This window comes from Aspergillus pseudonomiae (assembly GCF_009193645.1).
Source record: "Aspergillus pseudonomiae strain CBS 119388 unplaced genomic scaffold BDV37scaffold_24, whole genome shotgun sequence".
Classification (NCBI taxonomy): domain Eukaryota; kingdom Fungi; phylum Ascomycota; class Eurotiomycetes; order Eurotiales; family Aspergillaceae; genus Aspergillus; species Aspergillus pseudonomiae.
In genome coordinates, this window is record NW_022476016.1 from 347836 (window position 1) to 372315 (window position 24480).

Here is a 24480-nt window from a genome sequence, read left to right on the forward strand (position 1 = left end):
AGATTAAACCTTTGTAAAAGCGCTGTTGATGCCGACTCTCCATGCATCAGATGTAGAACATCGTGTTCCGAATCCTCTCATGGACAAGAACATCCTTGTTTGTCGCTTGCATTGTACTACCACCACTGGCCACCGATGAGGTCTCAGATAACGGTTCATAGAATTGACTTAAGTAGCATCTGGCCCAGTCACAGACCAGGTCAGCGTATCGTGCAGGACAACAGACTCTAACGCCCTTTGTAGCACGGCCAACTAGGTAACTCAAGTGCAAAGTCAGATCTTGCACAATCTCCGCGATATTCTTGTACTTCGGTGGAAGCTTTCCCTTGTATCGCTGACTGAAAACCTCGTCTAGGATCACAAAATAGAAGGCGTTGCGGGCAGTTCCATGGATAGCGGAATGAGGCTGGAGAAAGAAGCTGAAGTAATAGGGATCCGTGATGCATCGATCGACGATCGTGCACGGTGGCGTATTCCCGTTCTTGTCAGCAGTTTGCACTTCGGTTGGGTAAAAGCGCATATGATGCCGCTTGCTGACAACGATGATGGTGATCTTGGGCAGGTTTTTCTCTTGCATCTCCTGTGGATAGACTTCTCGGCAGGCCTTGCGCATAAAGGGCAGCTCTTCCGTCAAACACTTCATATACTGGCCTTCTGAGATTCCGTCACGGTAGACGATAATGTTCTCGGGAAATGATGCGTGCTTTCCGAGGAGCTTCCATAGCCTAATGTGCCGCTTCAACATAATGTCCAAGCTGTCGATTTCTTCCTTTCCTCCACGGGACTGGAGCTGGATAGTTGCAGGCCATTGCCCAAGCCCTTTGTCGATGCTGGCAACCATCGCTGCCACGCTAGGTGCAGTGGCTGGAGAAACTTGCGAGGACCCGGTTGGATGTGTTACGTCCAATCCAACAACCATGGTCTTGTCTTCATTGATGATACTCGAACGAAGATTGTCCACAGCATGATTTGTCCCGCCCAGCTTCAGGTTGAACTTCATCGCCACATTCCTCAGATACTGATCCAGGGCCTTGCCATATTGATCATGCATTTGACCTTTCTTTGCAACCAGCTTAGAACCAACACTGCAAATTGTCTGCAACCCGTACTCCACATCGCATAATCGCTTGATTACTGGGTACCAGCGACTGTCTTTCTCAGGCAAGATGATGTAGAGGAGGTCGAAAATTCCAGCTGCCCTTTTAAGCACATCATCAAGGTCCTTTGTTTTATCCTTATCCACCCTTACTATCTTTCCAATGAGGGGCGCGTCTACCAGAACACCGGTGTCGAGAAGGACAGCCTGGAGCTTATTGACAACTGGTTGGAAGCTTTTCACGTCAGGGAATGTTCCTTGCACTTCCTTGTCTGAGAGCAGAAGATACGACCATTTGCGCAGCCGTTGACCAGGGACGTTGAATTTGGTGCTGATCATATTCCAGGAGCCTGGAAATTGCTTTACACTGGAATTCCCCCGGTACATAATATTTGGCTGGTCCAAGATCCGCCCCTCAACAGTGATCAACTGTCTCGCCGTGGATATACCGAATCGAGTCTACCATGAAATAACGTTACTATGTTTAACAACTATCGTTTCACGATAAGGACTCACAATCATTGTATTTCTTTGAGGGTTCAGACCAACAGTGTCTGCTCCTTGGTTGACGATAGAAAAGGCGTTCTTTAAGGGCGAACGAACGGCAAACTTGATCATGTCTTGCGTCTGGGCGGGGGACAACTTTCCATTGTGGATCTGGCCCGGAAGTATCTCAAACACTTGTGCCAGTACGTATATAGGACTTCCCCGTGTGCCAGTATTGATGACAGGCAAATCGGGTCGTTGGTCTCGGATGTTGTACGCTAGACACGACGTGTTAGTTAAGCAGCTATTTCGTCTCGGTTCACGCGTACAAACTCACTTTCCAGAAAGTAATCATACACACTAATCAATCTCGCAGGCCCAGCTAGTGATGCTGCGGATCCTGGTTGTTGGCGCTTCTTCTTCTTCGATCCCAGTTGGCGGGGTTCTAGCCAGAATCTCACACCTTTAGAGCCCGCGCCAAATGAGTGTATCTCGGGACGTCTTGCCTCTGGAAATTCCGTGCCATCGCCACGCCTCGCAAGAGAATGGATCGTCTTAGGCCTGATGATAAGCTCGCCGCTTCGGTTTCTCCTTTCGGGTAGATGGAGTGTGCGTCCCCGGATACCATGCAGTACTTCGTTTAAGGCAGACAGGCTCTTGCCGTTTGCCTTTTGAAATGCATCCATGAAGTCAGTCAGACGGCCGCTGTTGTAGAATGCCCCATGGCTAACGTTTACGTTAACCAGGACCCTACCAGCAGCGAGTCTGACGCTCGAGAAGAATCCACGAATTGCTGTTAGCCCACCAACTAGATGAGCCTTGTCCGACTGTGAGGCCTTGTTGCTAAGTGGAAAGGTTCTGTTGGCTCTGTTACCGCCACGTGAGACAAGGTCGGGAGATGTCATGGGGTAATGATTTAGAAGAATATTCAGCGCTTGAATCATTGGGAGCTTCTCATCATACTGGCTAAAGTTTGTCGACGTGAGATACTCTATCAGCTGTGTGACCCGCAGAGTGTTGGTGTATAGGATACGGGCCCTGTACTGGGTAGCGTCCTCGGCGGGTTCGTCCTCTTGTTCATCTCGGTACAACACGGGTATGATGATTGCATTATTCGCCAACGGTAATTTCTCTCGTGAAATTATGGTAGACTTGAAATCAGTGATTAGATCGGCTGCCATTGAGGTAACCGCTGGTGTCTCCAGCACCAATCTAACGATTTGGGCTAGCTTCCTGCCAGATGCAGCGGGTCTCACATCAATAGCGTATCTGTAGAAGACTAGATTGGGGTCCGGAGTAATATGAAAGTAGTTGGCCCAAAGAGTCACTGCCTTTCCCTTCGTTCCATATCCTGGGCGAGGAGGGTATTCGGTATTCAGTTGGAGCTTGCTAAGAGTCAAGGGATCTGCGATTGCTCTCTGAATTCCGTCTTCGATTTCCCTGACGGTGGGATCAGGAGGAGGAACTTTCCCATCTGGTGGTCTAGGTGGAACCATTGTTAGTACTGTTATTTCAGTGGTGGTGGAATCTAGTGGACAAACAAGTAGATGATGTCGCTTCTTCCTTGAGGTCTTGTCGGCCCACCTTCCCTTCTGTGGGGGGTATCTCTGAAACCTCGGAATGACATGTTGTGTTGGACTTTGGCGTCGCTTCTGTGAGAGCTCAGATGGAATGCTGTGAGAGTAAGGAATCAGGGAGTTGCGTGTAATTAGAAGGTGGAGTGAGGAAGAGAGGAACAAAGACAGGTGATGAAGGAGTAAAAGCTCAGAAGCTTGGGTTTGAGGAGTGGGGTAAGACACTAGATTTGATTTCACCGTGTCTAGGGAGCATATCAGGTTACATGGAACCCCTGAGCAGTAAGTGAAGCGAGTGTGTCAGATTGCTGGGTCTGGTCGGGTGGCCACACTGTGCAAAACTGATCATTGGCTGGAGACAAATGATCATACTAAGTCTGGTCTCGCGGTGCGTATGTAATTCTTGTTGATTTCATTGTATGAGTATAAGATGAGCATAGGTACATACTTATATAGTTGATCTGAATCACCTTGTTGTATAGTCTTCGGACGTCCACACGTGACCGGTGGTATGTGTTTTTATCACTTCAGTTACCAAAATTGTCACCTAATATAGAAAAGTAGGTCTGAAAGAATTCTAGTAAGATGTAAGAGAAAGATGCACATCGGTTGATCATGTAATGACTACGGCTTTATCACAACAGTTGGAGAGAACGAAGTCGTATGATGCCAACTAGGGCTACATGTGACACGAGATAGTGCTTCTGGCACTTCTTTCGAGAGGAACTATCGAACATGCCTCATCCTCATCTATCTACTAGTCAGATCAATACTCACTAACACCCACCACCTAATCCCCTCCCTGTGATGCATGGACGTCCAACTTCAAGTTGCCGACGAAATTCCCATGGTTGCTGGAGAAGGTCAAGAAGCATGTCTTTCATTTTTAAAACATCATGCTCATTAATCCGTCGCTTGTTGACCAATGAACAGGTCGATTGAGAGCCAAATTTCGTCAGTAGTGATTCTTAGTCCATTATCATCAAGATAATATCCAGAGATCGACAAAGAGCTAGGCTTATTCCAGACATCGAGACGTGCCGTATGTTCAGTCCACTGTGGTGTACGCCATAATCTAGGCCTATCTCGTTCATGACAGCTGCAACATAAACTTGTTCGGCGGGATACAAAGTCCACACAATTGCTTTTTCTTTGTGAAGTAATACTTGATCACGGATAATAGGCAGCATTGCTCTCGTTTTCGGAGAGCCACGCAGGAGAAATTCAAGGCGTGCGGTGTTTGTGTCGCGTACCCTAGCTTTTGCTGTGCGGTAAAAATCTTTCACACTTATATCTTTCTCCGGGATAATACTCTTCTCTACTTAAGTTATCCCCGTGTCGACTAATATATCTCTTTCCGACGGCCTCGGCGCCGCAGGTATTTTGGCCACTTCTAGTGACTTTGAGAGAAAGATAAAACCAAGCCAGGAAACTAACAGCGCCCGCTTTCGTAATTTCTGGCTGTTCCAGTAAAAGTACTTCCAATAGTGCTCATCCTGTACGAACAGTCCCTTTCTGGACTCTTTTTCTGCATTTTTGTAAGTTGTCAGCTTGTATGGGTCGTACTTTACTGTCAAAATTCTTTTTTGTGATCCTGGGATGTCAGAGCCGATTATTCTCCCTCCGTGGAATGGAATTGTCGACATGATTGTTCAGCGGACCATCAACAGAGTAAGTACCCGGCGCATACGCTCTGCTCCTTCATGAGGGTGGAGTCTTTGGGCAAAGATATGTGTTTCGATTGCCTCTTTAGTGCAGAGCATGTATTCCAGGTCTAGGCTGCGGGGCAGCGGTTGTTTCGCGTGCGTACTGCCACGCAATAAGAGGAAGCGGATTCTCATCAGTCTCTACAGAGAGACATTTGAATGAGATTGTGATGGCAGCTCTAACAGAAGATTGGGGCGCTTCGATCCATCTGTGCGCGCTTGAAGCAAGGTGAGAGGCAGACTCGGACGGAACAACGAGGGACGAAGGCCAGTAATATATTGCGGGAACATTAACAGATTGTCCAGTTTAACAAAGATTATGCAATAGTCCATTTCACTGACTCCAGATTTGAGGAATGTGAGGAATATGAATGGCGTCTGACGCGGGATGACAAGTCGAGATCTGCTGCACTCAGAAACTGGCTTGAAAATTAACTCCGTATAAATGTATATACAGGGAAGGAAGGAAGGATTGCAAGTCCTTATTCACGCGACTATATTACGTTTGTAATGGCATCAACGTGACTAGGCGATGACCTTGGTATGAGAACTGCATATACTACTTTAGCCCTAATCGATAGTGATCAGTGATCACATAGACATCCTTCACTTCAGGCTATATTCATAGATGGTTTGAAGGTAATATTTCTTGAACATGATCCTAATAATTAGATTTGTTTATCGAAGACATTAACAATACATGTATAAAGTAGATAAGGTGCAGCAGAGAGCAAAATACTTCATTAAACCACCTATAGACTAAGGCGGCAAGACCCCGAGTAAAAACAATGAAAAGAGTAGTCTACCAGTCTTGCAACCAAGTGTAGTGTCATTGTAACATCATCTTCGACTGTTATACTTTTCACTACAGTACGATGATAATTTCACAGTGAAGTACATGTCCAAGTTTGGACCTATACAATCTCCCTCCTAATCACACAACAGACTCAACATGACAGCCGCCGCTGCTGTTGGCGACATTGCTGGAATCGCCAATCTCATCGGCCAGATATACAGTGCTATTGGGGGCCACATCATTGAAAAAGAAACACTTATGATGCTTTTAAAAGACTACGAATGCCGGCTGACAACAGACCAACCATTTCTTGCGCGCGGTTTGGAGCTTCGCCATTTCCAACCGCATGCTATGAATCTCTACGAAAAGCTCGTCCTCCTGGGAGAATGGCTTGCTGGTAAGCATGTCAGGCTGAAATATGCCCAAAGCAGCCTACTTAGCACTCGGCGGTGGAGATCTCCTTGGAAATTCAGTGGGAAGAAAAGGGTTGTTTTCCAGCAGTTCCTGGGTGATATCCAACATGCGTCCGATAGGTTAATTGATTGTGTGAATAGTTCTCCACATGTTAGTATCACTGGTTTAATTGAGTTAATAAGGTCTGGAGTTTATTATTCTATAGAATAACGTTCTCATAGTCTTGCCAGTCGCTGCGGTAGATCCTCCTCCAGCAGGTATTAAGTCAAAGCGAGACACAGTCACATCGATAGCTGACTTATAATATGTAAGGCTCCCAGTACTGCAGCACAGGGCTCAAGCTCTCCATAATCAAACCCTCACATAAGTCATGAATCATAAGATGCTGCCATCGCAAGGCTCTTGTCATTCTAATTAGCTGTAATCATACGGTACTCGATAACGCTGTCTATCGCTTGATTGTCGGTGTCTTTTTATTTTGATTAATCATTGAAAAGCAGCTTTCATACTAGTAGACTGTATTTAAATCAAAATGAATTCCATACCCACTCCATACATCGTGAAAGTGATCAATTCGAAGCATGGTCGATATAATGTTGCTGCCTTCGAAACCAGGCATCCACATCGTCTTACCAAAAAGGGTAAACTGTTTCAGCACGGGCTCCCCAGCCACTGATTTGTTCACCTCAAGATTTAATTCAAACCGACAACCCAACTTCAGGCTTGGACTAGTATTATATTTAGCTGTCCGTCAGGATCTGCATTTTGTCGATCTGCTGTCATTCCTTCTTTCATTCTTTCCGATTTCTCTTACTCTTCTTTTAAGACCTCAGGATTTTATCGTATCTAACTCTGGTCGGGTTACGGTAGAATTATATATCTTGACGTCAATCACTGTCGTAGTTCTAGGTGAATACCTATCTTCATGTTTACTTTGAAGATTATTATGAACTAACATGGCGAGAACAGATATTCCAAGCACAGATGCTGGTCTTCCCTCTTCTCGCCTGGGCTCTCGGACCAGCACCACTGCCAGTCCAGGCACTGACAGACGGCAACTCATCCATCTACCACAAAAAGGCAGATCTAGACACATACAGCATCCTGCAACGCAATGCAGTTATTCAAAACCAGCTATCTCAAACCTCCGTCCGGGGCATCAAGAAGATGAGCGACGACGAAGGCGAGAAGTTCTTTCTCGACTACTGGTACTTCGGAGAGAACAACCAGACCGACCTACAGAGCTCTCAAACCCCAGAAAAGACACAATCTGATCTACACCCTCGCATATATCCGTATCAGCCATCCCAGTCTGTGGGTGAGACTTACAACTCCCACGGATGGATGGCCCAATTCTCACCGCTTCTTCGGAGAGAATTCAAATGCCCCGCGGGGACAAATTCATGCGCCTCGATTAATCGCCCGGACAGCTGCTGCAGTACGGGATCGACCTGTGAGCTGGTTGACGATACAGGGTCTGGGGATGTCGGGTGTTGTCCGGACGGACAGCATTGCTCTGGCACGATTGGTTCGTGTCAGCAAGGGTACACTAGCTGTCCTGCGTCATTGGGTGGCGGATGCTGTATCCCCGGATACGAATGTGTCAGCGGTGGCTGTAAGTCCGGGCCGATTTATAAGATGATGAGCTTTGGGCTAATGAATTTGCAGGCGCCAACGTGTACACGGTGACGATCACGGTGAGCTCGACTATCATGGTGTCGACTGTCACGGACACAGTTCCCGCAACTAGCACGGTTTTTAGTAGCAGCCGGAGCAGCAGCACGACACGATCGTCCTCTGAATCCACCGGAGAGTTTACTCCGCCTGCTCGACCAACGAGTCTCTCGACGGCGACCGCCTCCCAGACGGGGTCGATCTGTCCCATTGGATTCTACGCCTGTTCCGCTGTCTACCAGGGAGGATGTTGTCGCACCGGCCGCGACTGTGATACCAGCTCGTGCCCCCAGACCCCATCGACGACGATCACGACTAACGACCGAACCATTGTGGTTCCCGCCGAGACGGAAGCGCCGCCAGCGACGACGGGACGATGCGCGAGTGGGTGGTTCCGCTGCGCAGACACCGCAGGTGGGGGATGCTGTCCAACAGGGTTCGCATGCGGCTCCAGCTGCACCGCACAGGAAACGGGGACTGCGACAGGGACCGTGGCGAAGGAGCAGCCCACGAATTCCGCTGGCGAGAGAAACCTCCCGGAAGGAATGAGCCTGGCCGGAATCAATTTCCTAATCGGGGTGCTCTGGACGATTGGATGAGGCGCGAGCGCATGTACTTACTAGTAGAACGCAGAAAACGAGAACCACGAATGGGAATGATCCTTAATAATAATCTTAACTAAGTATGCTCACCCCGTGGGGCGTTTTGCAGTCGGCAGCGTTGTGGGGCCGTGTTGGACTTCTCACCGGGCTGGGATTTTTCCCGTTCGGGAATTGGTCCGATACGCTCCGACGTGCAACTCCGCTCGCTTTCGCTCCTTCGCACGCTTGCGTGATCTCCTTCCCTTCTCTTCTTTTCCCACTCCCCTCACCACCTCTCCAGCTTCCATTGTCCCATTGCTGCGTAGTTTTGTTTCCCTCCATATCCGCAACAATGTCGGCCAACACTCAGAAGCCCCTCCCCTTCCAATACCAGTTCGCCGCCGGCGCGGTGGCTGGTGTGTCCGAGGTGCGTTATCGGAGCTGCGACCTGTCATGCTAACCAAACCCACTGACTCCAATCTAGATCCTGGTCATGTATGCTCAATTCTGATCCGATCGCCAATCGTATCAATTCTAACCAAAAGAATGTCCCCAGGTACCCATTGGACGTCGTGAAGACCCGAGTGTAAGCTCCATCAGGCCATATCCACCAACAAACCGAATCTAACCCCACACAGCCAACTGCAATCCGGCACCCGCGCCGCGGGCGAGGAGTTCTACACGGGCATGTTCGACTGTCTGCGCAAGATCGTCAAGAATGAGGGGTAAGCCATCCATTCCACACGAACACCACCGTCGAAGACAAAAAAAAAAGAAAAAGAAAAAGAAAACCACACCTAACGTAATAAAGCGCATCCCGTCTGTACCGCGGTATCTCCGCCCCGATTCTGATGGAAGCGCCCAAGCGCGCGACCAAATTCGCCGCCAACGACAGCTGGGGATCTTTCTACCGGGGCCTGTTCGGAGTGGAGAAGCAGACGCAATCGCTCGCCGTGCTGACGGGCGCCACTGCCGGCGCCACCGAATCCTTCGTCGTCGTGCCCTTCGAGCTGGTCAAGATCCGTCTGCAAGACCGCGCGTCCAAGTACAACGGCATGCTCGACGTCGTCAAGAAGATCGTGCAAACGGAGGGACCCCTGGCCCTGTACAACGGCCTCGAGTCGACGCTGTGGCGACACATCCTCTGGAACGCTGGTTACTTCGGCTGTATCTTCCAGGTGCGCGCGCAGCTGCCCAAGGTCGAGCCCGGAAACAAGACCGAGCAGACGCGGAACGATCTCATCGCGGGTACGATTGGTGGTACGGCGGGTACGATTCTCAACACGCCGATGGATGTGGTGAAGTCGCGGATTCAGAACAGCCCCAAGGTGGCGGGGCAGACCCCCAAGTACAACTGGGCCTGGCCGGCGGTGGGCACGGTGATGAAGGAGGAGGGCTTCGGGGCGCTGTACAAGGGATTCATTCCCAAGGTGCTGCGGTTGGGTCCTGGTGGTGGTATCCTGTTGGTGGTGTTTACGGGAGTGATGGATTTCTTCCGTAAGATGCGGGGTGAGAATCTCTGATCGAGTACGTTTTCGGTTCTTGTGTGTTCTTCTTTTGCTTGCCACTAGAGAAAGACCTTGCTTTTCAGTTAGAGGGAGGTGTAGTAAAAGACTTTTATATGTGTTTATGTCAATTGGACTTTTGATGATATCTCGCTCGAAAGATACCGCTCTTATACTGTGTGTGCTACGTAGATCACGAGCGCTCTATTGGACTACGTCGGGATCGAGAATCTGATACCAGTAGAAAAACCGTCATGTATGACTAACCATTATATAACACAGCAAAGAACATCCGAGATACAACCAATCGCATCATGGGCAAAGGAAATCTTGAGCAGGCAACAGAAACAGAGAAAGGGTATCGATGTAAAAACGCATGTAGAAGCCCCTCTCAGACGGGCAGCATTGCTAGCAGAAAACTAGTTCGCACCGCGTTCTGGATAAATAGACAAAAAGCAGATGATACCGAGTCGGTCTTGGCCGTCATTATGCATAACATTATAAAGATAGAGAAAGCGACAAGTCTGAGCGGTAGAAGCAGAAACCAGGGACATAGATAGCCAAAAAATAGACAGCGAAAAGTCAAGGGGTGGAGCATTGATATAAACGACAGACAGAACGAGCTTATAAAGATATTGGACAACAGAATAGCGTAACCGGGCAAATCCACAAGAACGGGAAAAGCAACAAAGCAAACTTCACATGAACTGGGTGAGTGAATCAGAAAAATTAGTCTGGGTATGTCAAGACTTCCGCGTACGCCGGATCGCTCCCTCCATATGACGCCGTGTATGCAATAGGGTCATGCATGGCATGCACTCATAGAACCCCGGATGGGCACAACACCATCGGAGATGTCTAGTTCATTTCCATGGCGTACTCATCTTCCTCCTTGAAGCTCATCCCCGCGTGGCCGGAGCTGCTCCAGTACTGGGCCTGGCCGGTCCCACTGTTGCTACTAGCCCCGCTGTTGAACGAGGGGCTCAAGTTCTGTGGACTCAGCCCGCCATTGGACGCGACAGGGTCTCCGGCCATATTGGTATGCTTCGGCACTCGCAGCCCACTGCCCGGGGCCCGGCTGTAGCTGAACGAACTGGGGTCATTCTTCTCCAGCGCATCCAGGATCTCCGTGCGCATGCGCTTCTCTTCTTCGGTTTGCTCAAAAGGCCAAGTGCCTCCCAGGCTGCTGATCAACTCCGCCAGTTCGGCTTCCTGTTGGAGTTTCACATGGAGCGACCACATGAGGTCTCGCATCCAGCCGACGGCCCCGTTCAGAATGTCGCCTTTGTTCGGGCCCTTTTCCTTTTCCTCGATCGGCAACCCCATGGTAATGTTGCCAGCTGCGCGACGACCGTTGCCACCAGCCAACAATGACGTGGCTGCGTTGGAGCTGGCTCCAGTGCTAGACATGGCGGTGTTGTTAACAAGTTGCTTCCGGACTTTGTCATCCTCTAGCCGATGCTGGGGAACAAGATGGGACAGGTCCTGGATGCGTTCGTTGATGTTGTCGCGTCGGCGACGCTCAACCAGGTTATGTGAGGCCCTCCGACGACGTCGCTTGGCTTCCTGTGACTCCAAATCCTGGGCAGTTCCGGGCATGTGTGTATCAACCTTGGCCGGCAAGGAAGCATGCTTGCCCGATTTCAGGATCTCGGAGATTCCAACATGGTGGGGATTGGGAGGAGATGAGATGGGAGATTCAACTCCGAATGAATGAGCACTTCCGGGGGTTCCGTCCCACTGGTTCGAAAGAGTCTTTTGGTGTCGAGGGTGCAACCCAGTCCTGATGGGCTGCGCAGTTGGGAAACTGCCCGACTCTGGTGTTCCCAGGGTTAAACCGGCCAAGGCAGGAGTCTTCGGTGTCATGGGGCTACGGCCATCCGCGGAACGGTCCATGGTCTGCAGAGTGGGCCGTCCCTTGGTATTGATGTAGTTCTGCTCAAAATGGGAGCCGGCATTTTGCATATGCGCACCCGGCTGTTGCTGATTCATGGCTCGGAAGTGGTCATAATTGAAACTGTTATGCAAGAAGGGGCTATGCATCGGAGCCCCATCCGGTGTGTTTGAATACATCTGGGACATCTGATTCGGGTGACTCATCGAAATCCCAGCGCTCGAGTGCTGATCCTGGAGGAAGTTCATGCTATCAGCGCGCTGGATGCCATTCTGTCCATTAATCTCCAAGTCGAGCAACTCATCCGTGTCAATTCCAGAGTTGCCGCCGAAGTTGAAGCTTTGGGATCCAAAGTTATATGGCATGAATCCACTGTTGTGCATGGTCAGTTCGGAGGGGTCAACACCGTCATTGGTGCCGCCGTATTGATTGGGCATCGAATAGCCGGCGTGCGACATCATGAAATGCTTGTGGTCACTGTTGTGGTCGTCAGGATCATGCTTTATGAAAATACTCGCTTCCGCCATCGTGCAGCTGGTGGGCAGCTCCGAACAGGAAAGTCAAGCACGTTTCCAGAGGGAACCCCTTACGATCCAAGATCTGAAATGTCCGGAGTTCAGTGCAGGACAGGAAAACCAACTCCACCCTTGAGTGACGCGATGGGTTCGAAAATGATTCTCTTCGGGCGGATTCGCACACAGACTGAGGATAGTAGGGCGTTGAGGGCGAATATGATCGAGTTCGATGGATTTCAATGTTCAGTGATCTTCGAGTAATTGGGCCTAGTCACAAACGGAAATCTGGGCGTCGGCTAATAGAAATCTGAAGCGAGGTGCAAAAACCGCATCAGTAAACGTGTGCGTGCGCCAAGGTGCTAAACGCCGAGATCGCAAGAATAAGATCAGGGGATCGTGGGTTAACTAACCAAGGATATATGGAAGTATGCCGAGAAGCCCCTTAAACAAGTAAGGATATGATTGAAAGGAAGAGCGGGCGGTATTCACGGCGACGCAAGGGATGGCTGCTGCCAAATCACGGAAGAACGAGGGCGTGGTGGAAAGTATGAGTCGAAGGCGGACCAGGCGGAAAATGCCACGATGGGAGGCGGGAGTCACAACCCAATAGGTGGCACCGTCGAGCGCACAAAGAGAAATACGAGATACCGCTGAAAGCTTACGAGTGTAAGCAATAGAAAATAGACGATTAGGGGTCACGACAGAATAGAAACAGGCTAAAGGAGGTGAGAAGGATGCGTGGCCATAAGCGAGGCGGGCAAAGGAGAAAAAAAAGCGACTAGAAATAGAATACTGGGTCCGGAGGCGACGGGGTACAAGACAATGGGGGAGGGAAAAAAAAGGAGAGCACAACGTGGGTCAGAGACAGGATAGAACTTGAAAGTGACAGAACACAACCGAGTTGAGTTTTGCCTGTGAACCAAGCTCACACGAAGTCGAGTTACAGATGATGTGTCTGTATGCGACAGGAAGGAAGGCGAAGACGATTAAGAAAGTGGGGAGAGGAGAAGAGATAGAGAGCGAAAGAAGGCTTGCGATAGTGATAGGGACTGGAAAAGGCACCGAGTGGGGGCGGCGCAGCAACCAAGGAGAAGAGAAAATGAGAGAGGCGGTAAGCACTGGCAGCAATGGCAGTCCCTCCCGCAAAGGCGGTGACTCTCGGCATTACCGTCTGTCTTGTTGGATCGTATTCTCTGACCGAAATGGAATGTTCGGTGCCTGAGTGGAGAATCGAAGAAAAAAAAAGCCAGATTTCCCCAGAATTTGGTTTGGTTTGGTTTGAAGTTGGGGATCGACTTCGGTTCCAGTTGAACATCCAACGTTCTTTTTCTTTTTCTTTTCTTTGATTGCAGACTCCTCTTTTCTGACCCTCGGATCGCTGTTCTCCGCCTGGTTGAGCCGGCAAGGTGCTTTTTTCCCCTCAGGGCCGGTGAGACGATGTGTGCCTTAGAATAGTGCCCCGCGGCCTTGACGTCTGGGCAATGGGATCGTCGAATAAGCGCCCCACGCACTGAAGATACGATCGGTGGCTTCGATCCCCGCTACAAGAAAGGCATACAGGGTTCGGGTTTCAGCAACACCGCGCAACCATCGGTGACGCACCGTTTCCAAGCGATGGCTCAACGCGGGAAGTTCCTCGTCCAACATTCTGAAGGAGTGACAGGAGAATCAAAAAAGAGGGGTATTGTCCCCGTCTCACATTGTCTGAGACATGATGCTCCGACATGCGCTCTTCTCTGCCCATGACGCCATACCCTCTCTCCCCCTTGATGACATGGCATGGCAATAGAAAATATCATGAAAATAAACACAAATAAAACATGGAACAGAAAAAGCAGAATTCAAAGGAGATAGAAGTTGGGTCTAAGAAACAACGTAGGAGAAATTGTGCTGACTCACCAAGTACGGATCTTGCAGCTAGCGATCAGAGAGGTCCACGGACTGTCATGAACAGAAAGGGTTAGCAAAGGCACTGAACCGTCTCCGATGGTGTTCCCCACCGATGCCAGTTGGGGAAAAGACAAGTATAAGTAGAGACAGAGGAGGCCCCCAGGCAGGGACAATACATGAGGTGTCGATGCCTTGCACGTGGCAGTGACCGCTTGCGCCTCAAACGCCCAATCACTGAACTCGGCTGAGGCGAAAGAAGCAAAGGATTGGAAAGGCAACTATGAAGAGCCTCATCCCCTCACAGCGCATGGTCATGAACCAGTACGGCGGATACGCCGGAACCCAGGGTTGGGGGCGACAGGAGAGGGCATACTAACTTGAATAATATACGGTGATTGGCACCAAGATGCCGCAGGAACAAGAGGTTTGAGCACCGATGCACAAACCAAATGGTAATCCTTCGAGTTCCCTTTCATGAAGGGAAAGTTGATGAGAGTGAAGTCGGTTGCAGAGCGCGTGGGAAAGCGAATAAGATATGGCATGGATATCCTAACCTCGTCGGACGGTGTTGGAGAGTGTCAAGACGAACAGGCGAAAGGAAAGCAACGGAGATACAAGAGGGTTGAACAACGAGGGAAGGAAGGCTTTAAAGGAGTTCGGAGGCGTTTGTCGGACCTTCTCATTTGATATATCACGATGAGGGTCATGCAGGCTGTCGATCTTCAAATCAACGAGGCTTAACAAGACCGACTACAAGAATTACGTGCATTACGGGGCGCTCTAGGGGAAAACCAGTTTAATTCTCTATTTTTTTTAAAAAAAAAAAAAATATCAAGGTTTCGCTGCCACACCAAGGAGGGAAAGTAAATAAAAAATGAGAAGAAATATTAAAAAAAATGTAATTAAAAATAAAAATAAATGGACCAGTGGCAATGAAGGTCAATAGATGCTCGGTATGTGACAATTCATAGGGCCGAGGGGTTTAAGGCAAGCCAACGGGAAAACGAAAAATAACAGAATACCACTATTATGATGATGATGAAAGTTTAAATAATACTCATTATTTTATTAATAATTAATTAATTAAATCAAATAGGTATCCTGAATAACGGAAGAATGGGACCCGGGGTGGCTATACGACTGGATAGGGTGTAGGGCAAGGTCAGATATGCTTCCAACAAGGAGGGTAGCACACTTCGGATCGAGAAGAATAACACCCACCGCAATCCCATGAGCACCCAGGTACTACTATATTTGTCACCTGTGCCCCCTTTCGACACGACGTCATGACTCACGATGGTCGGGCTCTTTTTTCTACTAGGAGGGCAAAGAAGTCCTGCTGTTAATTTTGGGACCTGCACACCAAAGCTTGCCTGGATGTATCAGATGCCCTCTTAGGGCAAACTCCAAACATGCCAAGATCATTCAGCAGGCAGAATGATCAATGGGCATGGGGGACGCAGACTAGCTCATAGGCAGAAAGCTATAGTCACCCATTAATTAATGGATTAATGCACCAGATCCCTGTTTGTGGTTTTTCTTTTTCTTTTCGTTTTCGTTTTCTGTTCTTTTCCCCCTCTCCTCCTGTTTCTATTTATTAATCATAACTATGCTATTGTATTGTCTTGCTCCCCCATTTAATTTGCAGATAATCATCAGATACGATACTCTCCCACTCAAACACCGAGAATGACATCATAGCTGACAAGACTAAGAGGTAGGAGACTTGCCTTTCCCCAAGCAGGATTAGTAGGGATCGTCTCAACGGTATGGAATGTAGCTACTGGCTGATCGTGGGACACCATGTGGAAGGGATGAGTGGATGGAAATGATCTCCTTCTCGACTGAAGTCTATCTGTCGGTGTGTGAACTTTCAGTACGAAGGGAGCCCAACAAGGAGTACCATCCATCTCTTTGAATTTAAGCATTCGCAATGGCCACTGGAAGGATCTACAGGCTGGAAGAACAGGCCGAAGCGGCTACGGACCAAGTGGACAATGTGCTTCGACTGACTAGGAACGGGGTGCTGGGCGAGTTCCTACGGGGTACCAGGTAACCATCAATCCCACCCTAGTATAGTAGGAGGATCATTATCGATTCAGAATCGGAAGTCCGAGCGTTATCGAGGCTGACATCCAGCAGGCGGTCCGTGACACTCTGCAGTTGGGGTTTCTGTCGCCTCCCGAGCGAGTCCCTTCTCTGATAGGCGGAGGGCGGATTTAGTACGAGTCTAATTGCGATATTTCATGTGGTCTATTGTCGATGTTGGATCTCAAATTGTTACGATTATGTTTTGCAGTTCCCTGGTTCTGTATCCTCCCTTAAACTCTGTCGGTCTGAATTATTATTAGTATTATTATGTTCATTATTCTTTTTCGTTTTCGTTTTTCTTGGCTCCATTTTCTCGTTCCTACTTTATCCATTCCTTCCAACCACTTTGGGAATATCCTTGATTTGAAATCCTCCCAAGAATGTGGGGGAGCCTTTAATCAATCTGGGACATGGGGAGATATCCTTTTGCCTCCGGAATGCTAGAAACCTGGGGCGAACCAATCAACCACGGGAATTGCATCTATTATCGGCCTTCCCTGGCCCTAAAACCGGATAGTGTCTAATAGCGACAATCCAGGATGGCATGTCGACATGTTTATCTCTTGACTGTGATATCCTAGTCCGGCATACTGGCGTACCAACCCAGGTGAGGTATGAACCATGGTTTGATTCGCTATTCACAAAAACGCGAAAGAGCGGTGTGTTGCGAATTCTTCCTGTTTATTCGTCGCGTCGGGTATATCTTCTCATCCATGGTATTGATTATCGTCTTAAGAAGTTACACTCGACGAGCCCGGAGGAATGGAGCCCAACGCAGTGCGCAGTTTGGCTCCCGTACCCGTGCCGTCCCGTGAAGGTTCGGAGTGCATGGCCGATAATCTACGGTTACCGCAAGGAGGACCATTAATTTGCAGCGTCTCCCCGCTCATACTAGTTAGCACTAAGAGCGTTAAGGGCGTATTTCTTGGTTTAGGGCGCCGGCGTGCATGCTACCGTGGGGTCATGATTCATTTAAATTAAAAAGAAAAAGAAAAAGAAAAAGAAAAAAGGGAAATTCATGGAGGAGACCCATCGGAATTGCGCTCGCAATCTCCAACGTAACCCAGGGGGAGAAAACATCCGCAGCCATTATGTAACCTCAGACATGGGGAGGCGATAACTCGCCCTCGGATATTAGATGGGTCTCTTATCCGATCCCCACACGGGAAGAAAGATAGTGGAAGCTCCGACGAGATAACTAGCGGGGTCGTCGCATTTGCAACTGCTGGAGGGGTACGTGAACCAGGAGTATATCGGGTCCATTGCAGGTGGTACTCCATGCCATCTACGTAATCGGGGTTGGGCTAGTCTGGTAGAGAAAACTTGGAGATTACTATCGAGACTAGTCCCCCGTTGTACTACCCCGAATATACTCCGGTAGTAGAAACGTGAAGTTCAAGTAGACTTCTGCAATCAACGGCTACTCTAGAGAAGATCGACTAGGCTAAGTCGATGACTGAACAGGGGGTACACTGGATCGCCACGGGTCTAAACAAGCGCAGTGGTCTGGGGAGTATCGTCAGAGCTTCTGATTCAGCTGCTTGGTATAGAGTGGGTACGGGTGACTCGCCAGTCATACTCTGAGGCACTGGACATACATCCATGCATACATTCATACATATCCCGAAATATCTTCGCAGATACATTCGCAAGAGTACTCCATACGTCACTCTAGCTGGTTCAGCGGAAACGGCGCTAAACAAATTAACCCCAGAAGATGGTGGCGGAGACTGTTCTGTCCAATGGCCACACACATGGAGGACAGTGATCTCCCTCGTCCACCAATCCAATGTATTGGTGCTCCCTCCTCAGTTCTTGATTGGCGGATCGCTCCTCGGCTGGATCATCAGCTCACTTTGGGTTTAGTGTCGACACGGCGCTAACCTGAAGTCGCCGTCCGCAGTGACCGTGGCCGTAAGAATGCTGATTGGCTCGTAGTCCCCGTGCTGGAGGAGCTCGAAGCTGCGAAGGTGAGCACCGTCCATTCTTCCGTTCTTCGATGCGAACTTTCCCTTGTTGGTGTCTGTCAACCCTCCTTGGATGATTGGGAGACCAACTGGAAAAAGTATTCAGTCGTCTCCAAAGTCTACACCACTTTGAAAATCAAGATTCTTCATCCTAGCGTCGACCGAAAATATCCACGGTATGCACCATCATTGTTTCTGCCTCGCGTCCAACCACCACCCTCACTCGCACCTTTTTTTACCTCCCCCCCCCCCTCCTCCCTCTTGCCCCCCATCGTTCCCCCCTCCTTCGTCCCATTTTTAGTTCTCCTTTTTTCGAGGGTCATCTGACGATGGTTAGTAGGGCAGCCGGTGTAGAGACGATCGCTCTCGAAACTAGTGTTATCGCACCGTTACGTCCGTTCAATAGACCATCATCGTGCAGCCTTCTTTCCCCCCCTCCCATTCCGATCTCCGCAGTGAGTCACTAGTCACTACGGGATTTACCGTCTCGGCTTGCATACCTTGGGTGGAAGATACCGTCATTCTTGGTGGGACGCAGCGTTACACCGCTCGATCTATATCCCTCTTCAGCCTATCAACGTCGAGAGTCCAAGCAACCCTCTCGAGAGTTTAAACCAAGGGGACAGAGCTTCGTCGTCACCTCTTGGATACCATACTAATCTATTCTAAAAGGCGATCACAAGCTTATTGACGCGACGCGACTCTGTGTCCGCGACGCTTCATTCGTTTTGCCCCGTGCCCCAAGCTCGGAGTCTAGCCCGGTTGCGCAAAGTCATCTGGCCCGCATTGTCTTGTCCTATCACCGTCTCGGGTGCCATCCTCTGCCACCCTCCATCGTTGATATCTGCAGATCATCTGCACGCGCATATTGGTTTCCGTCGTGCATAGTCCCTGCAGAGGTTTCCTCAGCTTGCCATCCCAGGCTGCATTCCCACTGGTCTACCCGCTATTTCCACTAACGCGGAGTAACAGTTACGGGCCTTCTAGGTCTCAGTCCATATCAAGAAAGAGAAACAGGTTTTCCTGGAAAGCAAGTCGTGATCATGGCGACTAGTTCGTTTCGCGATTCAGTCAACTCATTGGGCTGGTCTCGGAGAGACCCAGACGTCCCCGTACGCACCAACTCCTCGTCCACGTCTTTCCTATCTCGGTTACAGTCCTGGAATCCACTCGGTCAAGGCGAGGGATACGTGCAACTGCCCACTCATGAAGCTCCAGGAGCTCCCCTCCCGGCTGCAAGTCGACGGGAGGAGGAAGATAGTTTCTTCGCTTGTAAGTCTCCGAACATATGACCGATTCTCCGAAGGACTCCTATTCCTTGATTTTTCTGCACTGCCTAGTCCAGGTGACGGAGATCCAGTTCCTGCATCAGGGCGGGTGCCACGGAAGCCTGTGGATTCCGTGCTTCTGTTCCCCGTTCTGGCGCATCATTTACCTTCTTCTTTTTCCATTGTTTGCACAAGGCTGATATCGCACTAGTGAGTCGGTGGGATCGTATGCTCGTATTCATTGCATGTAATGCCGGCGCCGCGGTTTGTTTCTTTATTTGCTTTTTCTTATTCCCGGTGCTCTCGCTCAAGCCCCGCAAGTTCGCTGTCCTGTAAGTCTCCAAATACCGGCCCATCCCTCTGGATCCAGGGCTCCTTCACACCACAACATTCCTGAAGTCCCGTGCACGCGGCGGTGTAAGGCCTGTGGCTGAGAGCCACGCACTCCGATCGCGCCTAGCATCTGGCCTGCAGGCTACCGGCGACCACTCGCTGCGTAGAGTTTGAGTGCGTTGAGGCTGACAGAACCGGTTTCTCATTAGATGGTCTGTGGGTTCCTTGCTGTTTTTGCTGTCATGGGCAGTTCTCATGGGACCCCTGGTCTACGCTAAGCACCTGGTCTCGGGACCACGACTCCCATTTACTGCCGCCTATTTTGGGGCGATTGCCATGACTCTCTACTTCGCCGTCGGGGTAAGTCCATGTTTCAGTCCTCCGTTACATGCTATACCTTGGTTGGGATGGTGTCGTCTCCTAGTTTCTGCTTGCACCTTTGCCCCCCACGCTAGTAGACGTTATACTTGCACCTCGATCTGCCGTGCATTTGGTCTGGGACTAGATCTGCATGACATCACTATGCGTGGTACATGTGAGCTCGGGGCAACAAATATACCGCAGATGCCGCATCTTGGCCACCCCCCCCTGGTCTAGCACGATGACCAGCCTTGCTGACACTTTCTCTTCGCAGCGCCATAACACCTTCCTCACCCTCATTTCGTCGATCTTCCAACTCGCCGCTCTGATCTGGTACCTCGTCAGCTACTTTCCCATGGGTAGCACTGGGTTGCAATTCATGGGACGATTTGGCGCGCAGCGCGTTACGACTTGGATGACCGGCTGACTGCCCCTCGCTGGATGTATGCTGTGGACTATTCGATCGTCGCATGATAGACCCAGTTTATGTATTCTACAATTCTCCATCCCTTGTATACCTCGATGAATGGATGACGAATTGCGCAAAGATTATTCTCAATATGTCTATAATGAATAAAGCCATTAAACCAAAGAGGTATCCGTACCAACTCGTATCTCTTCCACATTCCACACAGTAAATGCCTCATAATCTCAGCTTCTGCATATTTCACCAATGCGACATTTTAGCCACAAAAGTTACGTAGTATTATCTCCTGGCGAGGCCATCGCCAAAACATCAGAGATCATTTCACCTCCATAAGTACATAAATACATAGACAGAGATACATAGACACATATCTCTTGATACTAACCCAAGGAGGGTCCAATATGTGTCCACTAAATCATTCCAGGATACAAGCAATCTCCTAGCTATATTCATTCGACCCCGGTCATACATCTTACAATATACATGTCTCCTCCATCCTTGGTACCCAAGAGAAATCATAAGATAAATCTAGTATAAGTTTGGGCGATGTATACCCTGGTCTCCCCTTTCCTTTTCTCTATATATATATATATATATATATATTTTTCTTTCGGTTGTGGTTATCTTTTGTGTGGTTTTTGTATGGGTAGTAAGATAGATATATCTCACGTGTGGGCGGTGATTAGGATGGATTTACTTTAATATATATTTTAGACCACGGTATATAGATTATGCTATCTAATGTTGGTAAGTATTATTTATATAAAGTAATTTATTTATAAAGATTAGCCTGGAGATGGAGGAAATTATTGGCATGGACTAGTGGTGTTGTGCTGTGTCATGTTCATCGCTGTACTTAAAGACACTCCATCATGGAGTGTAAGATACATCATCTATGGATATCAGGATATATTCATGCATGAGAGTTGAATGTATATTCATTCATTAGTACTTAAAACTTTTTTTCTTCTTTTATCTGACCTGTTTTTGGATAGGTCTTTTCTGTTTTTCTCTAGTCATCGTCGGTCGTAAGTTGTAAGCCTACCGCCTGCTCATAACCAGTCCAAGCGTGCCATTCACCACCTTCACACCCGGGATCTCAGCCTCCCAGATACCCGTGTCGCCGCCAGATCCTACCTGGTACCAGCGCTGCAACAGATCGTTGCTCTCCTTGGGCTTGACCTGGGGCGAGACCGTGCCCACCGTAACGTGTGGGATGTCATTCGCACAGGCCCATCCCGCCTGCTCGTCGTCCTCTGGGGGCATGATCCGAGCAACGAAAGCCATCAAACGATCATCCCAGATAAGGCGTTCTAGCCGGACGCGGGCAGGGGCTAGGGCTGGGGTCACGGTAGGATCCGACTCGGGTTTCTCCTTCATCGCCTGGATGTATTGCTGGGTGTAGCCGTCCCAAACTTCCGGGCGGTCTTTCTTCGAGGCTCGGTGAATCAATGTCACATGGAACGTGGGCTGGATGCGCCGAGTATTCGCTAGCTGACGGTACACACGGGCTTGCTCAGGGTCTGTGGAGGGAGGGAACAAGGACTGGAGAACTTCCGACACCTCGGCTGCCGGCAGGGAGATGCAGAAGTATTCGATACCCTTTGCTAAGCTCTCAGGGGTTACATTAGGTGTTGGGGTGGACTGGGCGCCTTTCTTGTTCTTGTCCTTCTGGGTCTTCGCCCCGTATTGGTGGCTGAGGTCGATCTGGACTTGGTAGTCGGACATCGCCCAGTCAAGGGCAGCATCGAGCTCCTGTGGGGTTGGGACCTGTTTCACGATGTGTGGGTAGAGTTTATGCAATGTGGTCACTACCGTGTCCAAGTTGCCCCGCGAATCAGCAGACACGTCTAGATCAATGACCTCGTCGAAGCTCTTGTCCGGTTCACGGTCGGTATCGACACCCTCAAATCGACTGAGGAAACCTTCCATGATGCCGATAATCTCGTCTGAGTTCTTGCTTCCAGCGCGGATGGTCTGGTGGTTGTCACCACGGTCGAGCACTCGCCGTCGGGTAACCTCTCGGATGCCTGGGAGCATCTTCCCCTTGGGGTCGTGAACATACTGCAGAGCTACAAACTTCGCCCGAGGGACCACCGGAAAGATGTCGTCCATGAGCTGCTGTCTTTCGCGCCGCATGTGATTGTTCCGGTCCGCAATCACCACGGGGTGTGTCGCCAGAAGATTCGTGATGTCGAGAGCAAACTTCTTCGGCTTGTTCTTCTGCTTCGGGATGTTATCGTTTTGCACATGTCCCCATCCAAACAGTTTGGTCAAAGCAAGCGCCACTGTAGTCTTTCCACAGCCTAGAGAAGCAATGGGAACCAGGATCACGTCGTTCTTCACTTCCTCCTGTCCCTCCGCCTCCAGCGCAATGATCTCGGATCCTTTCAGGCCTCGTTCTTGGAGGAAGCCCTCTCGCATGGCAATAATCCCGTGGTTGTGTTGGTATTCCTTCGCCAGATGAGGGTTTTGGACGAGCTGTCTCCGCGCATACTTCAGGTACTCCTCGGTGATTTTCTTGTGTTTCTTGATGTTAGGGACCTTTCCAGCAATAACCGCCTTGGTGCATTCGCGCCACTGTCTGTACATCAAGTAGGGCTCCTCGAACTTGTATTTGAAGAACCAATCCTGGTACGGACCCCTACCACCCTCGTTTTTCTGACACCGAACTACAAATCCTTCCGTCTCTCGACCATCCCAGGTTCCAGACTCTGCACATCCCTCAAGGAACCTCTTCACTGAATCGATATCGTCGTATTCTACGAACTTCGCTTTCTTGAACCCCCATTTATCGGCGAACGCATGTACCTCGGCACCGGGACACGTCGTGAACTCGGGTACATTGTAGTTGATACCATGCAGGTAGAAGCCGGCAGCCGACTCATCGTACGCCAATACGTGTTCCTCGAAGCTATCGTCACAGAGCTCTCCAACCGCGGTAGCATTCATCCGACGCAACTCTTGAGCCAGTTCCTTTACCGACTTGCCCACGGTCGAGACATGTCGCTCGATCCACTGTTCACCTGCTTGTGCATGGCTCATCTCGGTATCATTCCTGGATCCTGTTGAGTGTTTGCTGCAGACCAGCAGGGTGTCGTCTTCCAGTCCAGACAGGAAGATAATACATCCGTTTTCTTTCACGCTGAGCTCGTACGGTCCCCGTGTGTTATTCTCGATGTTCCTCCACTTTGTGTCGTTAACCTCGTCGATATTGAAGAACTTGTCGTATCCGCGCACTGCGATCTCGGGCGCGCCGTCCTTTCTGCGGGTGGTGAAGAGGCCTCGCGCGTAGGTGGGGAGATCGCCGCGCTTGTAATCCCAGTCCATGAACTTCCACGAATCGACTGAGATATTATCCGAGCCGGCCACGGGGAAAGTGGACTTCTTGCAGGTGAACGATTGCTTGCCCTTGCCCTTGCCCTTCTTGCTGGCGGCCTCGAGGGCCTGGACCAGGTAGGAGACTTCCCCGACGTCCTGCTGAACCATTTTCAATTTTACGGTCTGTAATAGACGCGAGAATCTTTTGATGAATTGCGCCAGCCGAAAAGTGATCAGAAAAGTAGTTTTCGACTCAAAGAAGGGATGCGCGCAGACGCTGAGCACGAAGACGATTCGCAGGGAAGGAGCCGCTTTAACAGGGTCCTGATTCCTTCGATGTAACCAGAAGGCCTCGTCCCCACCTGCGACAGGTTGAACCAAGTGAAATGTCAGGGAGTACGAGGGGATGAGTCAGTGGTGGGCAGCGATGACACAGAGAAGGTGACGACGGAGGCTCTGTTGTTGCTTTAGTTTCTTATCGGCGTCGGATCTGCGGGGCAAGCAATAATTCAATTATTTTAATTAATTTGATTTTTTTTTCTCCGCCGGGCACCTTTTAAAAGCTGCCCCTCATTCACTCCC

General features: G+C 49.8%; 6 protein-coding genes across 6 annotated transcripts; 3 read left to right on the forward strand and 3 right to left on the reverse strand.

Moving 5' to 3' along the window:
* Positions 1-46: 46 nt before the first annotated feature.
* BDV37DRAFT_282037 (ribonuclease H-like domain-containing protein) lies at positions 47-3078 on the reverse strand (the record flags this gene model as incomplete). The annotated part of the gene is made up of 3 exons (XM_032086947.1): positions 47-1555; positions 1613-1860; positions 1920-3078. The coding sequence occupies 3 exons, from the start codon at positions 3076-3078 to the stop codon at positions 47-49; spliced, it is 2916 nt and encodes a 971-aa protein (XP_031942686.1).
* Positions 3079-6776: 3698 nt separating this feature from the next.
* BDV37DRAFT_245653 (putative GPI anchored protein) lies at positions 6777-8409 on the forward strand. The gene is made up of 2 exons (XM_032081676.1): positions 6777-7687; positions 7741-8409. The coding sequence occupies exons 1-2, from the start codon at positions 7057-7059 to the stop codon at positions 8343-8345; spliced, it is 1236 nt and encodes a 411-aa protein (XP_031942687.1). The 5' UTR covers positions 6777-7056; the 3' UTR covers positions 8346-8409.
* Positions 8410-8679: 270 nt separating this feature from the next.
* On the forward strand, positions 8680-9850 carry BDV37DRAFT_282039 (putative mitochondrial 2-oxodicarboxylate carrier protein; the record flags this gene model as incomplete). Its single annotated transcript, XM_032086948.1, has 5 exons — positions 8680-8754; positions 8812-8822; positions 8884-8913; positions 8966-9052; positions 9139-9850. The coding sequence occupies 5 exons, from the start codon at positions 8680-8682 to the stop codon at positions 9848-9850; spliced, it is 915 nt and encodes a 304-aa protein (XP_031942688.1).
* Positions 9851-10541: 691 nt separating this feature from the next.
* BDV37DRAFT_96280 (basic helix-loop-helix domain-containing protein) lies at positions 10542-12801 on the reverse strand. Its single transcript, XM_032091503.1, has 3 exons — positions 12652-12801; positions 12317-12548; positions 10542-12203 (listed from the first exon to the last, which is right to left on the reverse strand). Exon 3 carries the CDS (start codon positions 12185-12187, stop codon positions 10691-10693), a length of 1497 nt encoding a protein of 498 aa, XP_031942689.1. The 5' UTR covers positions 12188-12203; positions 12317-12548; positions 12652-12801; the 3' UTR covers positions 10542-10690.
* A 6431-nt stretch (positions 12802-19232) lies between these two features.
* BDV37DRAFT_282041 (putative Golgi traffic protein SFT2) lies at positions 19233-20577 on the forward strand (the record flags this gene model as incomplete). Its single annotated transcript, XM_032086949.1, has 4 exons — positions 19233-19461; positions 19669-19789; positions 20000-20150; positions 20425-20577. 4 exons carry the CDS (start codon positions 19233-19235, stop codon positions 20575-20577), a joined length of 654 nt encoding a protein of 217 aa, XP_031942690.1.
* Positions 20578-21360: 783 nt separating this feature from the next.
* BDV37DRAFT_245687 (tRNA ligase) lies at positions 21361-24401 on the reverse strand. The gene has a single exon (XM_032081677.1). It carries the CDS (start codon positions 24064-24066, stop codon positions 21619-21621), a length of 2448 nt encoding a protein of 815 aa, XP_031942691.1. The 5' UTR covers positions 24067-24401; the 3' UTR covers positions 21361-21618.
* Positions 24402-24480: the final 79 nt, after the last annotated feature.

Coding starts and splice junctions, on each gene's coding strand:
- BDV37DRAFT_245653 (XM_032081676.1), top strand. CDS start 7,057: ATGCTGGTCTTCCCTCTTCTCGCCTGGGCTCTCGGACCAGCACCACTG. Junction 7,688..7,740: donor CGAATGTGTCAGCGGTGGCT/GTAAGTCCGGGC, acceptor ATGAATTTGCAG/GCGCCAACGTGTACACGGTG.
- BDV37DRAFT_245687 (XM_032081677.1), bottom strand. CDS start 24,066: ATGGTTCAGCAGGACGTCGGGGAAGTCTCCTACCTGGTCCAGGCCCTC.
- BDV37DRAFT_96280 (XM_032091503.1), bottom strand. CDS start 12,187: ATGATGTCGCACGCCGGCTATTCGATGCCCAATCAATACGGCGGCACC.